General features: G+C 42.6%; 1 protein-coding gene across 10 annotated transcripts in view; it reads left to right on the top strand.

Annotated features, from left to right (window-relative positions):
* Positions 1-278: 278 nt before the first annotated feature.
* Positions 279-14,812, top strand: part of HAPSTR1 (HUWE1 associated protein modifying stress responses) — a 172,547-nt gene continuing 158,013 nt past the window's right edge. For 6 of the 10 annotated variants that reach the window (XR_016387818.1, XR_016387817.1, XR_002641793.3 and 3 more), the window contains exons 1-3: positions 286-692; positions 1,309-1,389; positions 11,033-11,308. Coding sequence is in view for 4 of the 10 variants with exons in the window: in XM_089896181.1 (XP_089752307.1) it covers positions 467-692; positions 1,309-1,389; positions 11,033-11,308 (583 nt within the window). In the remaining 6 variants the exon portion in view is untranslated. Of the gene's footprint in view, positions 693-1,308; positions 1,390-11,032; positions 11,309-14,812 lie in introns of all 10 variants that reach the window. The other 4 variants (XR_016387816.1, XM_089896180.1, XR_016387815.1 and 1 more) reach the window with 3 other exon arrangements.

The following is a 14,812-nucleotide window of genomic DNA, read 5'->3' as shown; positions in this document are numbered from 1 at the left end:
GGTGGTGCTTCTCCGTCAGCATGTGGGCGGGGACCAGCAACCGCAGAGGCGTCGACGACGGCGGCAGCAACGACGACGTTCCTCAGTCTTCGGGGTAGGCTCGGCGGCGCCGGCAGGGCAACGCGGAGCGGTCGGCGGTGGCCCTAGGGAGGCCGCGGCGCCATGGCGCGGCGGTAGACGTGCTCAGGCCGGCGAGGCGAGAGGCGGCGGTGTTCATCCGGTCCGCAGCGCCCTTCGGCAGGGGCCGGGGGTGGGGAAGACCGGGTCGGGGGTTGTCCCGGGCAGCGCGGGGCCGCGGGGCGGGGCTCGCAGGCCGTCGGGGTGCAGGAGGCCTGGGCTGCCGCGAGGAGCCGCCGCAGGCCGCTGGGCCCCGCCGCCGGGCCGCTCGACGACGACGCTCCCGCGGGGGCCCCGCCTGAGCAGGACGCGGCCGCGGCGGCTGCGAGGCCGCGGGAGGCCGCGGAGGATGGAGGAGCGGAAGGAGGAGGGCGAGGCCGAGATCCAGGAGCACGGGCCCGAGCACTGGTTCTCCAAGTGGGAGCGGCAGTGCCTGGCCGAGGCCGAGCAGGACGAGCAGTTGCCCCCTGAGCTGCAGGAGGAGGCGGCGGCCGCCGCGCAGCCCGAGCACAAGCAGCAGAAGCTGTGGCACCTCTTCCAGAACTCGGCCACCGCCGTGGCCCAGCTCTACAAAGGTGAGGGCCGCCGCCGCCGCCATTTTGCGCCGCCGCCCCCGCCTCGCGCCCGGCCGTCGGCGGAGAGCCCGGGGAGCGGTTGGCTGGGCTCCGGCCGTCGCAACGCGGCCCCACCGCCCCCTCCTCGCAAGATGGCGCCGCGGGAGGCGGGCCCTCGGGAGGCGGCCGGGGGCCGGCGCGGGGGGCGGCCGGGCTTGGGGCCGCCCGTGGGGCCCTCCCGCTCCTGGGGCCGGGCCGCTGGGTGCCCCCGGGCCGGGGAGGGCAGGGGAGGAGCCCCCGGTCACAAAATGGCGAAGGGAGGCGGCGCGGGGGCCCTATTGTGCCGGAGCCGGCCTCGGGGCGGGGACTGCGAAGGGGTGCCTCTCTCTGCCGCGCATCTGTCCCGGCTGCGCTCGGGGGCCCCGCGGCTCCCCCTCCAGCCCCGCCGCGACCCCCTTCTTGCCCGCTCCCCACCTAGCGCGGGATCCCGGCACCCTTGAACAAAATGGCGAAACCTAATATGGCCGTTCCGGAGTGATTGACGCCCAAATAACATTGCATTTTCTTTTTCTTTTTTTGTCTTTGTGTGTTTCTTTCTCTTTTTTTGTTTTGTCTCTTTCCTTTCGTCGTTTTTCAGACCGAGTGTGTCAGCAGCCAGGACTTTCTCTTTGGGTTCCCTTCCAAAATGCAGCCACTGCCGTCACCAACCTTTACAAAGGTAAGGACAACTTTGCTGCATTGCTGGCTAAGGGGAAGGGCGGTCTGCGTCAGGGTTTAAGTCCTGCGTTCCTTAGTGCATTGGCCACCTTGACCTGGAGGTATCTCCCGAGTGTTTTCTGCTTCTGAATCCAGCCACTAATTCTCAGTATCTTGCAACTTGAGAATTCTGGCGGTGTGATGTTATATCTAGATAACGGGTTCTCAGCCGGGGGCGTTTGGTCCGGGCGTTTGGTCCCCTCACCCCATGGCGATGTTTGACAATGTCTGGGGCACTCCAGAGTGTCATCACTGAGTGGAGGCCGCTAACTGTCCTCGGTGCACGAGACAGCCTCTCCACCCCCCAAATGGCAGTAGTGCCGAGGTTGAGAGGCCCAGAGCTCCAGACTGTGAGATGTGCTTCTTAGGCACCCAGGGAAGAGGAGTGTGTCTCGCACAGAGGTGGGAGGGACAACTTGTTTGCGGAAAAGCACCTCTTGGAATAGTTTTTCTTGAGTTAGACAATTTCGAGCATGATGGTGGCACAGCATAATTTAAGTGCGTCGAAAACTAGCTAATTGGAGTGATCTGTACACACGTTAATTAACATGCAGATGTTTGATGGAGTTGCTCTTCCCTAGCAACTCCATCAGTATTTGCCTTCCAAGCTACTTTCTGCCCGATGGTACATTGTTGGCAGGAAATCTGATCAGTTTGAGTTGATATCAAGATTTGTGTTTCATGGCAGTGCTTTTCTGCAGTTAATCCCCGCCCCCCACGTGAAGATATGTGAGTAAATGTTCTTGCCCATCGTGTTCTCTCAGCAACAGTGGGTTTAGATTTGTTTTGAAGATTTGGAAATCTGGGTTTGATATTTGGCAAGGTTTCTGTGGGAGAAGGATTTGAATTTGAGTGTTAATTTTAGTAAAAATGTAATTTAAATAAATGCTTTTAAACTGCCAGAAGCTGTTGATAATTGCAGTAGAGCTTTGTGTTTTTCAGAATTATCTAAATAAGGTTGAAACAGGCTGTGGAGTGACTTGATTCTCAGATTCTTATCTGCATAAGAATAAGCTAATTAAGATAGCATTCTTTAGGGAAAAAATCCCTTATTTTGGATTTCCTTTTAGACCTTGCAGTTTTTTGGGATGATAATTTGAGAATGTAAACTGAACCTGGTGAATAGAATGTTAATTTCAGGGAATGAGGAGCTAATAATCTAGGCTTACTGAGAAAAGGAAACCTAATGAAATGGTGCCCCAGTGGTCAGCTTTGATTTTATATAGCTGAGTTCCTTAAATTTTGACTCTAACATTCACTACTGCTTGAGGGTTTTTAACATTCTCTGGAATGGCTCTTGGTTTCACCCAGACAGGGAATTTTGAAATAATACTTGAAACTCATATTTTTGGAAAACTCTGCTTTCTTGGACTATAATTTACATATAGTAAAATCACCGTTTTAAGGTGTATGGCGTGAATTTGACAAACATACATTGTTAGTAAATGGAATATATCTATTCCCCCCACCCCGGGCAACCGCTGATCTGATTTCTGTATATATGGTTTTTGTGTTTCCATAATGTAATAAATAGAACCTTATAGTAGGTAGCCTTTTCTGTTTGGGTTTTTCTATCCACTTTTCATGTTTTTGAGATTGATCTATTCAGTTCACATTGCAGGTATAAGTGCTTTTTGTTTTTCTGACTAGTGTTATGTGTGGAGGTATCACGGTTTATCCATTTCAGGTTTTGCAATTATTTTTTGCTTTAAGGGGAAAGCAACACATAGTTTTAGTCCATCTGTGTGCCATGCTCTTGGACTAGGCCGTAGAAAAATATGAACGTTCTCTGACTTCTCAGTTTTTGGTGCTGTTGTGTGCTCCTGGAATGCATCTCTTTAGGACTGTAGCTGGCGGTTTTCTTTAGTGTTAATTCTTCATGTAAAAAAGTGGGCTCAGAAGCTGAACTCTGAAATAATCCCTAATTTGATTTCTTGATTTGAAAATGCTTCTTATAATGTGTTAGTTTCCTTTGTTCAGAAAATGTAATGAAAGACATTAAATTCCTTTTTAAATAAACATGAAGTTCTTGCATTATGGCAAATGTTGGATTGTCAGTCCAACCTTAGTTTTATTTTGTGTCCTATTTCTGTAAAATGAAATATATCCCCTTTTACCTGAGGAATGGTTAATTGTGGTTTGTGGAATTTGGTAGTATAGCAACATTATTCTGTTCCTAGTTGACTCAAGGAAAGTGTGGATAAGCTCTGCAGATCCTCACATTCTTCCTCCTTTTCAGGGTGTGGTCTTTAGAGAACAAGAATGCAGCTGTAGGAATAATTGGGTACCTTAAATAGAACCAATAAAATTAGCAAGGTAGTGTCACAGTGCATGCAGCTGTAAGTAGTGGTAAATTTAGAGTGTTCACAGTTCTTATTCAATATCTAAATGTAATTTATGGGGGCGGGGATGGGGGGAGATTTTGGAGGATCCTTGTAAATGGGCAATGCTCTTGCAGTTTGTATGATTAAGCGCTTATCTGACAAGCTAAAGATGGCTCATTTTGCCTCACCCAGCCTGGGGAGAGGTTGGTACTTTTACCAGCTTCCTGATAGCACCTAAGATGAGCACATAGGAAGGTCAGAATTGAGGTAAAAGTCTAGCAGAGGGCCCCTTTTGATGTGGCATTTTGAAACATTGAACGATGCAGTTGGTTTGGTTGAATGTGGCTGGAGACTTGGAGGAGAGTGAATTGGGGTGTCCTCAGTGTGCACAGAATTTGGCAAAATGGAGTTCCTTTTGCTCCACATAGTAAGTTGAGTCAGACATTGGCATCCTTTTTTGGAAGGGAAGAAAATTCTGATGGCTGGTTTTTGTTTTTACTTTGCTTTGATAAATCTAAAGGAAGTTAATGTTTGTTAAATATTCAGTGGTGGTGTGTCCCCTGGCTTAGTACGTTTTCTGTTGTCTGCAGCAAAGGGAGTGAAGTTACTGAGGTGGTTTTAACTAGCCTGGTTGATGCTTATCTGAAAAATGCTTTGTCAAGCTCATCTCTTTCTGCCTCTTAAATACACCTCCCATTTCCTTGGGTGACTGGTTTCAACCTCTTTCCTGACTCCTCATTAGGAAAATAATGAATTCTAAATTCCTTCTACGGTGTGGGGTTACTTGCTCAGTAGAGGCTGGCCGTCCTTTGGAGCCTCGTGGTCAGCGGAGGTGGGCGCTGGGGCCCTGCTTGCTCTGCAGCAGCTGCCTGGGAGCCAGTGCTCACCCACATCCGCCAGAGCCACTTCTCACTGCTTCTTATTGTCATTTCCCTCAACTTTCTAATATTTTTCTTTTTTGATTTTTGTTTTATGTTAAGCTCCATTTTTTCTTTTTTTTGTTTAATGCTAAGCTCCTCTGCATTTTAAAACTGTCTGAAACTTTAGTTGTATACCGACTTCTCCTACATATGTTAAGAGCTTTCTCTTGATACTGTTTATGTTAAAGATGTTTTTGGTTTTCTCCTTGAACAGCATTTGCCCCAAGGTGTGACTCTGGCGGTACTTGGAGAAGGCCAGCAGCATCATTATCATGGAGTCTTCTGCTAGATTGTTGTAGTTCAGATTTTAGACTGTTACTTTTACTTAGTTGTATGGTCCTGGAGACAGATAATGGAACAAAAAATATTTCACTATTGTAAACCTTCATTTTCTCAATTGTGAGTAGGAGTAAGTACGCACAACTTAGAGTGCAGGCTCTTAGTGTGTCATGCAATGAGTCTTCAAGCATGGACTGTGTTGGTGGTCAGGTTCTGTTTTTCAGATGATGTTTTTGGCTATGGGCAGTGCTTAAGATGAAGGGAAGACATTCTTATTTATTTATTTTTATTTCTGTCAGAATAACCTTTGTGGTGTGTCTTCATCTTTCCCTGAAAGAGCTGAAAGTAAATAGAATTGACAGGAGAAAAATAGTGTGATGCCCTTTAAAGTCCTTATTTTTGAGACATCTTGATGCCAGATCCTGTTTATAGTGTGTAGTCACTTCATCGTGGCCTTCTTGGGCTTCTCTGTGAACTGAAAGTGAACAGAACGTACTGAAAATTTGTGGATGAGTGATTGGTGTATAAACAACTGGTCAGAGAAAGCATGTTCTACCTGGAGGCAAATAATGAAATTTCAGCTTATGTTTTGACTTTCTGGAGTTGGTTTGTGGCTCTCCTGCTGCAGAAAACTATTGAACTTTGAGAGTGTTCAAAAAACCTTAGTATGGATTGCAGTTGAATACCCTGTTTTATTTTACTAAGCAGCAGCCTCAGTCATTACTAATACCATTTATAGATTTTTTGTGAATTTTTATAGAAGACTGTCAGTTTCTGATGTGGAACTTCTCTGTAAAAGGATGTTTTGGCTGCAAATAGCAGAAAAGACAAGTCAGGCTGGACATGGATTGGCTGCTCTGCCTTGAAGCCTGAAGGTGGGATTGATTGAATCCAGTGGCTCAGGCCTCCCTGCTCTGCAGCTCTCTGTAGTCCATGTGTGTGTGGGCCTGCGCATACCAGCTTTGTCATTAGACTAGTTTCAGTGTTGGCAGCTCACACCTCACAGCTTAGGGTCACTCACGGAAGGTTAGAAGAGCCCAGAAGCTTCTTTCCCAGGAGCTACCAGTAAATGACTTATGTCTCTGGGACAGAATTGGGTCACATGGTTATTCAGAACCAGTATCATAGCCACAGTTTTGGGGTTATGCAGATTTGTTTGGGACTATACCACAAGTTTCATCAATTGAGCAAATGTGGAAGAAGCTTTTCTTCAGAGCTATCCAAACAAAAACTTGTGAGTACCTTTAGGAAAGGGAGGACGAGGACTGGATGGTAGGGAACCGTGGCCACTCTGATCCTTCCCTGGTTCCTGCTGTTTGTATGTGCTATGTGAAGATTTAAGTCAGTATGTAAGTTACCTAGAAGTTCGTGTTTATCTTTGGATACCACTTTGTTAGGGAACTTAGAAATTGTTTCCTTAAATCAATTGAAAAAGGAGCTTCCCTGGTGGTCCAGTGGCTAAGACTCTGCACTCCTAATGCAGGGCGTCCCGGTTCAATCCCTGGTCAGGGAATTAGATCCCACCTGCTGCAACTAAAGATCCTGCATGCCGCAATGAAAATCCCACGTGCCTCAACTAAGATCTGACACGGCCAAATAAAATATAAATAAGTAAATATTAAAAAAAACAAAACAATTGAAAAGCAGTTTTATTTTGGTCATGACTCATATCTTTTCCTTTTTTAAAAATTTATTATTATTTATTTTTGGTTGCGTTGGGTCTTCGTTGCTGTGTGCAGGCTTTCTCTGGTTGCAGTGAGCGGGGGCTACTCTTCGTTGCGGTGCGTGGGCTTCTCATTGTGGTGGCTTCTCTTGTTGCGGAGCACAGGCTCTAGGCGCGCGGGCTTCAGTAGTTGTGGCATGTGGGCTCAGTAGTTGTGGCGGACAGGCTTAGTTCTGCGACATGTGGGATTTTCCCGGACCAGGGCTCGAACCCGTGTCTCCTGCATTGGCAGGCCTATTCTTAACCACTGCGCCACCAGGGAAGTCCCTAGATATTTGTTTCTAATGAAACAGTTAAAATACATATTTTTTCCTACAGCAGACTAAGTTGGTCAGTGCAGATTGAGTTCTAAGTTTTAAATGTTTTGTAGTTACTAGTATTCCTTGGAAATGTACCCTGATCTAGCAGTGTGATTTTTCTGGTTTGTAGATCCTCTAAGGAGAATGGGAGATGGCTTCTCTATTGTTGAGGAAGAAATTGATTGTAGAAAGAACTTTTGCTATTTAGTAACTTTTTAGGGCAAGGCCCTTTGAGCCTCAGTTCCAATTCCTTGTTTATGAAATTGAGGTATCTGCTTTGGCTAACTCACATGAGGTTAGTGAGTATCAAAAAACTATAGATAGTGAAATCTGATTGTGTTTATGTTTCATGTAAGAAAGTTCTGCATTTGGTCTTCATTTCAGAAATCAATATGATTCTTTGCCTACTGCCCCTTGCCAGCAGTGGGAAAATGAGACTAATAAAAATCCCTTGAATTCAATTTCAGCTATTTATATAAAAACAGTTTTAAAAAAATATGAAACAAAGATGTCTACTATGAGTTGTATGAATCAGTTTGTTTTTTGAATAAGGAAATGAATGTGTTGTGATTAAAGGTTAGATTGACATTTTGATGCCCTTGGGCTTTGCCTAACCTTCGAGATCATGGCCGTTTTCCACAGTGGCTTTGGCATCAGTAAAAGTGTTGGACACAAGACTGTCCCCACAGTTTTCTTTGCTCTGCATTTCTAGAATTTGGGTGTCTAATTGGAAGGTTCAGGAGTATTCAAAGCGGTCTTTGGCTGAGAGCCTTCTGGAGGCCATCTTTGTGTGTACGTTTATTATTTTACTGGACACTAAATTAACCAGTGATTAAAATCTAGTCTGGTCATTCCTAAGATTCTCCAATAAGCATTTAGATCTCTTCTACTTAGTGCAAGATGTGATAGGAGGGTTTAATTTTCAACCAAGTAACTCTTTAAAGTTCTCAAACATAAGAACTATATTTTAAACTATGTTTTAATGTCAAAATGAGATTAGATTCTCTGTTTAAGGAAATAAGTGAGATTGGATTAATCTGGGCGGTAAAGTAATTGGATTTGGCTTTCAGGATATGTTAATGGTATAAGACCAAATTATGCCCAGACAGTGCAAAAGCATGTATGTACCCGAAGACCTTAAATGTTAAATCTGCTTTTCTTCTCCTGTACTTCTTAGTCTGTAAAAGTCTGTTTACAAAATACTTGATTTTTAGCGTGTTCTTGGTTGGTTGTGTTGTTGAGACTTGTGCAGAATTTTTGAGGTGAAATGATTGGTCAGTTGCATACATTTTAAAAGAGGTTCACAACTACTTATATAACTGCCTTCCTTCAAAAGTATGAATATTGAGTTTTCCAACTTTGTTCAACTCTGTGATTAAAGCATCAGCCTGTTGCCGATCTGACTTTTGGGCTTTCCTTGTGTCCTCAATCAAAACGAATCAAAGCTCTTTCCTCGCAGGATTGTCAGGGTTTTTTTTTTTTTTTTTTTTTTTTAAACTGCCTCATCTGATTCCTTCCCTTTGGCTCTTGAGTTTTGTATCAAGTTCAGCTTTTCTTATTTGCTGTCTGGTTTGCTAGGTGTACATTTACATGCCTGCTTCATCTTACTTTGCACTATCCATGCTTGCTTCGAACTTGTTTCTTGTACCCCTTTCAACTTTTTGTCCCTCTATACTTACAATTCTGGACCTGCCTCCATTTGGTTCTCGAAAAATAAAATTTCCTGAGTCATTCTTTTTGGAAACAAACTTCTGGTTAAGAGCTTGATTTTAACAGCTCTCTTCGGTAGCGCAGCTTTGTAGAAACCTAGTTGCTTGTAGATCCATAACAGTGGATGGTTATCCTCCTTTCTGTGGTCCCATGGGATGGGCTTAGTTTACTCAATGATTTGATTTCTCTTAAAATGTTTCTAGCTCTTTCAGAATCACTTAAGGTCTACATATAAGTTTACAAGGTCGTCTTAGAGATTATGCATCCTTTAAGGTTGGCTTCATCTAAGTCTTTAAGACTAAGAGATGGGAAAGCGCTGTATTAGCCTCTTAAATGCTATTTACCTTTGAAATGGGGTTCGTGCTTGTTTATGATGAAATGAGAAATCAGAACACGTTGATTCACATTGCAACTTGGGCATTCTAGTAGTGAGACACTGGTGAAATTCATTCATGAGTAGCTTTTTCTTTTAGACGCGTTTATTATTTATTTATTTATTTTGGTTGCACGGGGTCTTAGTTGTGGCAGGCAGGCTCCTTAGCTGTGGCATGCGAACTGTTAGTTGAGGCATGCACGTGGGATCTAGTTCCCTGATTAGGGATCAAACCCGGGCCCCCTGCATTGGAAGGCGGAGTCTTTTTAACCACTGTGCCACCTGGGAAGTCCCATGAGTAGCTTTTTTTATATTTGTAAAATTAGAAAGTTGTGATGGAGTTTAAAGAGTACTCCTGTGGGTAGCTTCTTTCATTTTTCTTTTTAACTTTTTAGCAATAAGAACTGATCATCTAAGGAATAGGCCTTGTTATAAAGTTCTGTTTGTGCTGCCCTCTTGCCGTCTTTTTTAATAATGCAAATTCATGCAGCTTGGGAGCCTCTGTGGTGTCTGGATTATTGTCTTTCTGGGACACAGGTCTTCATTCACTGGTTTGCTTATCCTTTCAGCATCTACTTTAGATGTCGCAGACAGAATTAAAATCCAGGTTAGGAAAAGTAAGAGGAATGAAGATATATTGGTGATTTTCCTGCTAGCACAGCAGATCAACTAAAAATAAATTGCAGTGACTTAAGTTTGCAAGTATTAATATTGTTTTCAACTGTGTAAAGCCACTAAAGGGGCAGGCATCATTTTATTGAAAATCTGGGTTCAGTATGTACAGGGGGCGGGCAGTATCTACAGGGAGAATAGGAGACCAGTCTGAGAGATTTTAAGATAGGGTCTTTTGGAAGTGGTTATAAGTTACAGAAAACTGTTGGGAGCTGGAAGCAGATTGAAAACGTTCCTGGGAAATGAATGAAGCTTCTTGTTTCCACAGTGCTGTTTGGCTTTGTTGAGCAGTCAATCAGAATTAATTTTCCCTTATTATTTCTAAAATGTTTGCTACTGCTTTTAGTGTGTTTCCAGTTCTTGGTGCTGAACCTGTCAGTAGGAGTACACCTCCGAAATGACATGGTACATGCAAGGTGAGCACCGCCTGAGTGATTTGTTGCGGTGTATAGTCATCTGGTGAATGATGTGAACGCTCCTGTTTAGAACTCCTGAGAATTCCTTCTTTTCTCAAAGCTTAGTGGTTAAGAACCACAGACTCTGGAACAAAAATTCCAGCTCTTGAATACTGTGGTAGAGTTACTCAGTGTCTCTTTGCTCAGTTGCAGTGAGGGGACAGTAGTACTGCTCTCGAGGTATTCGTGTACCTTTTTTCTCAGGGGAAGCTGGGTATAGTGCCAATAAGCATTTAGTAGTTCACCTATTTAAAAAATTGTGTTTTTTTTGCGGTACGCGGGCCTCTCACTGTTGTGGCCTCTCCCGTTGCGGAGCACAGGCTCCGGACGCTCAGGCTCAGTGGCCATGGCCCACGGGCCCAGCCGCTCCGTGGCATGTGGGATCCTCCCGAACCAAGGCATGAACCCGCGTACCCTGCATCGGCAGGCGGACTCTCAACCACTGTGCCACCAGGGAAGCCCAATTCACCTATTGTTAGCATTACTAAATAAACTAGCTTGATTAGATTAAGTAAGCTTTTTTAAGGAAATAACATTATTAAAGTGGTAATTCGTTTAACAATAAGTAGTCTCTGTTTTTATCTATTGAGTTTTTTTTAAAGAACAAGGCAGAAGCTCTAGGATTATGTGACGTGTTTACTGAATTTAGAACATTATGATTAGGTGTCAGGTATGATATTTTAAACGTGAATGAAGTTTAGTTTAATAGATTACTGATAGACTTAAAGAGCCCCGTACTTAATGATATTCATTTTGGTGAACTTGTAAAATGGTGGTTTTCTTTAGGAGAGAACGCAGCTTGGCTCTACTGATCATCGTGTATCTTCTTCTTCTTATTTTTTCCTAACAGAAAGCGTGGATACCCATCAGCGAAGTTTTGATATTGGAATTCAGATTGGCTATCAGCGACGCAATAAGGATGTGTTGGCTTGGGTTAAAAAGCGCAGAAGAACTATTCGTAGAGAAGATTTGATCAGCTTCCTGTGTGGAAAAGTTCCTCCACCGCGAAACTCTAGAGCTCCCCCAAGACTGACTGTAGTGTCCCCTAACCGAGCTACTTCAACGGAAACTAGCTCATCTGTAGAGACTGATTTGCAACCCTTCCGGGAAGCCATAGCTCTGCATGGTAAAGCCGTTTAAACATATTTCTTTGGAAAAATGGTTAAGAGTGTGCCTGTGGACCCAATTTCACATTTAGGTTTAGGTCCAGATATATTGTCTGTTTTTTGTCTATTCTAGTTACTACTTGCTCTAGAAATGTTTAAATAGAATGTAAGCTAAGAACTTATATGGGCAATTTTTGAATGTTAGCCAGCCTATCCTAAAAAAAATGTTTTTAGAAAGTTAGTTTGAGCTGATTGGTGTTACAATAACAGCATTTTTTGGAACATTGATTAGAATTTATTGCTTTACACACTTATATTGTACATGTTTCCGTACTCTTCTGAGTCAAAGAGGAAGTTCTTGTGTCTTAAGAATACTATTGCCTTTATAATTACCTGGAGAGCCTAGTCAGTTACGGGCAAGTAAGGCAGATAACTGTTGGGCTAGTTCTCATGGGAACTCCCTTTGACACCTTAGGTTACTGAGTGTGCCTGTAGAACGTGAGCGTTGATGACCCAAGAGGGAGTGGACAGATGTAAGAATAATTAAATTGACTTTCCTTATGTCTGTTGTCCCTTAGGGCCTTGCTTTGATAGGACTGTTAGAGAACAGGTCCATCACCATCTCTCCAGGCCAGACCTGCCATAAAAAGACATTCTTGGCTGAGGGGTTTAAGTATTACTGGAGAAGCCTGGGGTGTGTAGTCAGTAAGTTTGTTGTTGCTTGTTCTCTAATACAGGCTTCCAGATAGAACTGGGAGAGGTACTTATAGGACAGTCAATACTGCTGTAAAAATAAAACAACAAAATAATAAGACTTGGTTGAAGCCAAGATGAAAACATGGATTGTACAAGTGACTAAACAGATAGAAGTAATTAGTGAGTTAGCTCATGAGTCCTGTTAAAAGTTAACATATTTCTGAGCCATAGTGTAGGTCATCTAAAATAAAATAACCTGGTGATAAAAACTGGGATGTATACAAAGGGCTTCTATATCATCTAAGCTTTAATGCTTACAGAGATCTTGTTCTCTTTGGCAAACATTGATTCTTTATCTAAAACGCCATTCAGAACATGGGAGTTGGAAAAAGTGTTGTTTTTTTTCCCCTCCTGATTGTGAATTTGTTTACGATAAGTTAAAAACACAAAAACATTTTATTGCAAGGAAGTCCATGATGTATGGATGCAGTACGTAAGACTGCTTGCTGTTTCTAATGTAGTGGAATAGTTGATGCTGTCAGAAAGTTTGAAACTCAGGCAAAATAGAGATTGATCTGTTCCTACTGAATTAGTTTGACATCTTTTACCATTGTTTGAAAAAAATTACTACAAGTGTACATAGTTTGTCAGATTAATTTTAGTGCATGGTAGTATTTGATGTAGTTGTGTTTTCCTTAAGCATTTTGATTTCCTTTGTCATCAAGTGGATTTATGATTCATTCCATATTTCTCTTGTTGAAGTGTCTTTTTTTCTGTATTATACTCTACTATAGAAGGTAGTTTTAAGAAACATAAATGCCACTCTTGTTATAAAATCTTAATGCAGTTGTACACATTGTAAAAAGGGCAAGCTAGCAGCCCTCCCCCCTGCAACTACTACTATATTCTCCACATCTCATTACATTTTCTTAAATTGAGTTTATTCAACTTGTGATTTATTATTTTACTGAACTTTGGGAGTTTTAGTGGTGATGTAGATTTAGGAAGGTACTATTTATAATTTTGACTTATGTTTAAATTGTGAGGGTTTAAAAAAGTTTAATTATAAAGCTATAGAAAAATAACCTTTCCCTTCAATAAACTTACGAAGTAGTGCCAATCCAGAGTACATTGGATTCCTAGGGTTCATAAACTGAATTCATGTAGTTAAAACATGAAGTTGCTATGCAGTAATAGGGCCCCTTGAAAAGAGTACACAGAAACATTATATACTGAGTTTTGTGTTATATTGGTTTTAGAGGACATAGCTGTGTTGGGAATGCTAGTCTGACTTGAGTATTTTTAGTAATTTGAATGATTTCTAATAGGGCATTGTTAACTAAATTGTAAAGCAGATTAACGACTAACTTTGTAACCAGGTGTCCTCATGATCTGATTTATTGAATAGCTGTAAATTGAAGTCAAAACTGTTTAGATCTTTTAAAATATATTTGGAAATTCATCTTAATTAGGGTACATACTGGTCAGAATTTGGTTTTGCATAGAATTTACTTAGCCAGATCTATGAAATGTGAGGTCAAATTGAAGTTCTTGGGGTTCTACGTTGGAGGGAGAGTCTAAATTCATGAAGTTTTGGGGTGCCAGGGGGAGACAGGAAAAGAATTGGTATACTGAGGCTGACTTAGATTTATAATCAAAGCAAACATTAGTGTAGGAGTCATATTGATTTATTCTTATCCATAAGCAACCTCATGTCCTTAAAAGAGAGGACAGGGCTTCCCTGGTGGTGCAGTGGTTGAGAGTCCGCCTGCCGATGCACGGGACACGGCTTCGTGCCCCAGTCTGGGAGGATCCCACATGCCGCGGAGCGGCTGGGCCCATGAGCCATGGTCGCTGAGCCTGTGTGTCCGGAGCCTGTGCTCCGCAACGGGAGAGGCCACAACAGTGAAAGGCCCACGTACAGCAAAAAAACAAAAGAGAGGACAGTTACCCCTGTAATTTTTTCTTTTTTTCTTTATCGGCTCACTTCCAGCAATGCCACCCATATGTGCTATATGTTCTTTATATGAAGACAGATGGCCAGGATATAAGATAATTGTAGAGTTTTTCATGTAGACAGTGAGGGTGTGATGATAAGATCCTTTGATCAGTACCCTCATGAGCCTTACATTTAAGTATTGCAATTAAAAGTACATCAATTAATGATTATCAAACAGTTTCAATCAAAACTGTCAACTAATGGTTATGGAGGTTTAAGGAATATAATCCAGTGCTTTATTTTGGCACTTGTTTGCAACATATGTTGTTTATTTTCTGTGTAACATGATATCTCCTTATCTGGATGCTAAACTCACCAGAGAAATCAAAGAAATGTATATGCATGTGCTAAATTGATCTCTGTCCTTTCCTTATTCATCCTTGTCCTAAAATAACATTATCAAAAATTTACTGAGAACTGGATTAATAGCTGGCACCTTGTTTTTATGTAAACAAATTTCAGATAGACCAAAAATCATCTGGACCATTTTGTGGTTCCCTGCCTGCCTTTCTGATTATTCCTCTCTTAGTCATCCTTTCTCTTCTAGAGACTTTTATTGTCTTCTCTTTAGGCTACTTTGACCTCTGACCTTTCAGTGACTTAGGTTACATTCCCCAGGGTTTAGCCTTTAGCTACCTTCTCCTGCAATCCCTTTAAGGGCCATTTCAGTCTTAATTTCCAAAATTGGTTCTTATAGTTTAGACCCTCTCTCCTGATTGCTAAAGACGTATGCCCCATTGTCCCCTGGTGGACATCTCCACCAGGGTGTCCTGCAGGTGTTCAGAGCGGACTCATCTAGCCTCAACAAAGCAAAAACAGGTCTTTTTTG

Source organism: Delphinapterus leucas, chromosome 15 (genome assembly GCF_059928025.1).
Source record: "Delphinapterus leucas isolate spDelLeu-1000000601 "Yukka" chromosome 15, BTC_Dleu_Yukka2, whole genome shotgun sequence".
Lineage (NCBI taxonomy): Eukaryota > Metazoa > Chordata > Mammalia > Artiodactyla > Monodontidae > Delphinapterus > Delphinapterus leucas.
This window is presented reverse-complemented; position numbering and strand designations above follow the sequence as displayed.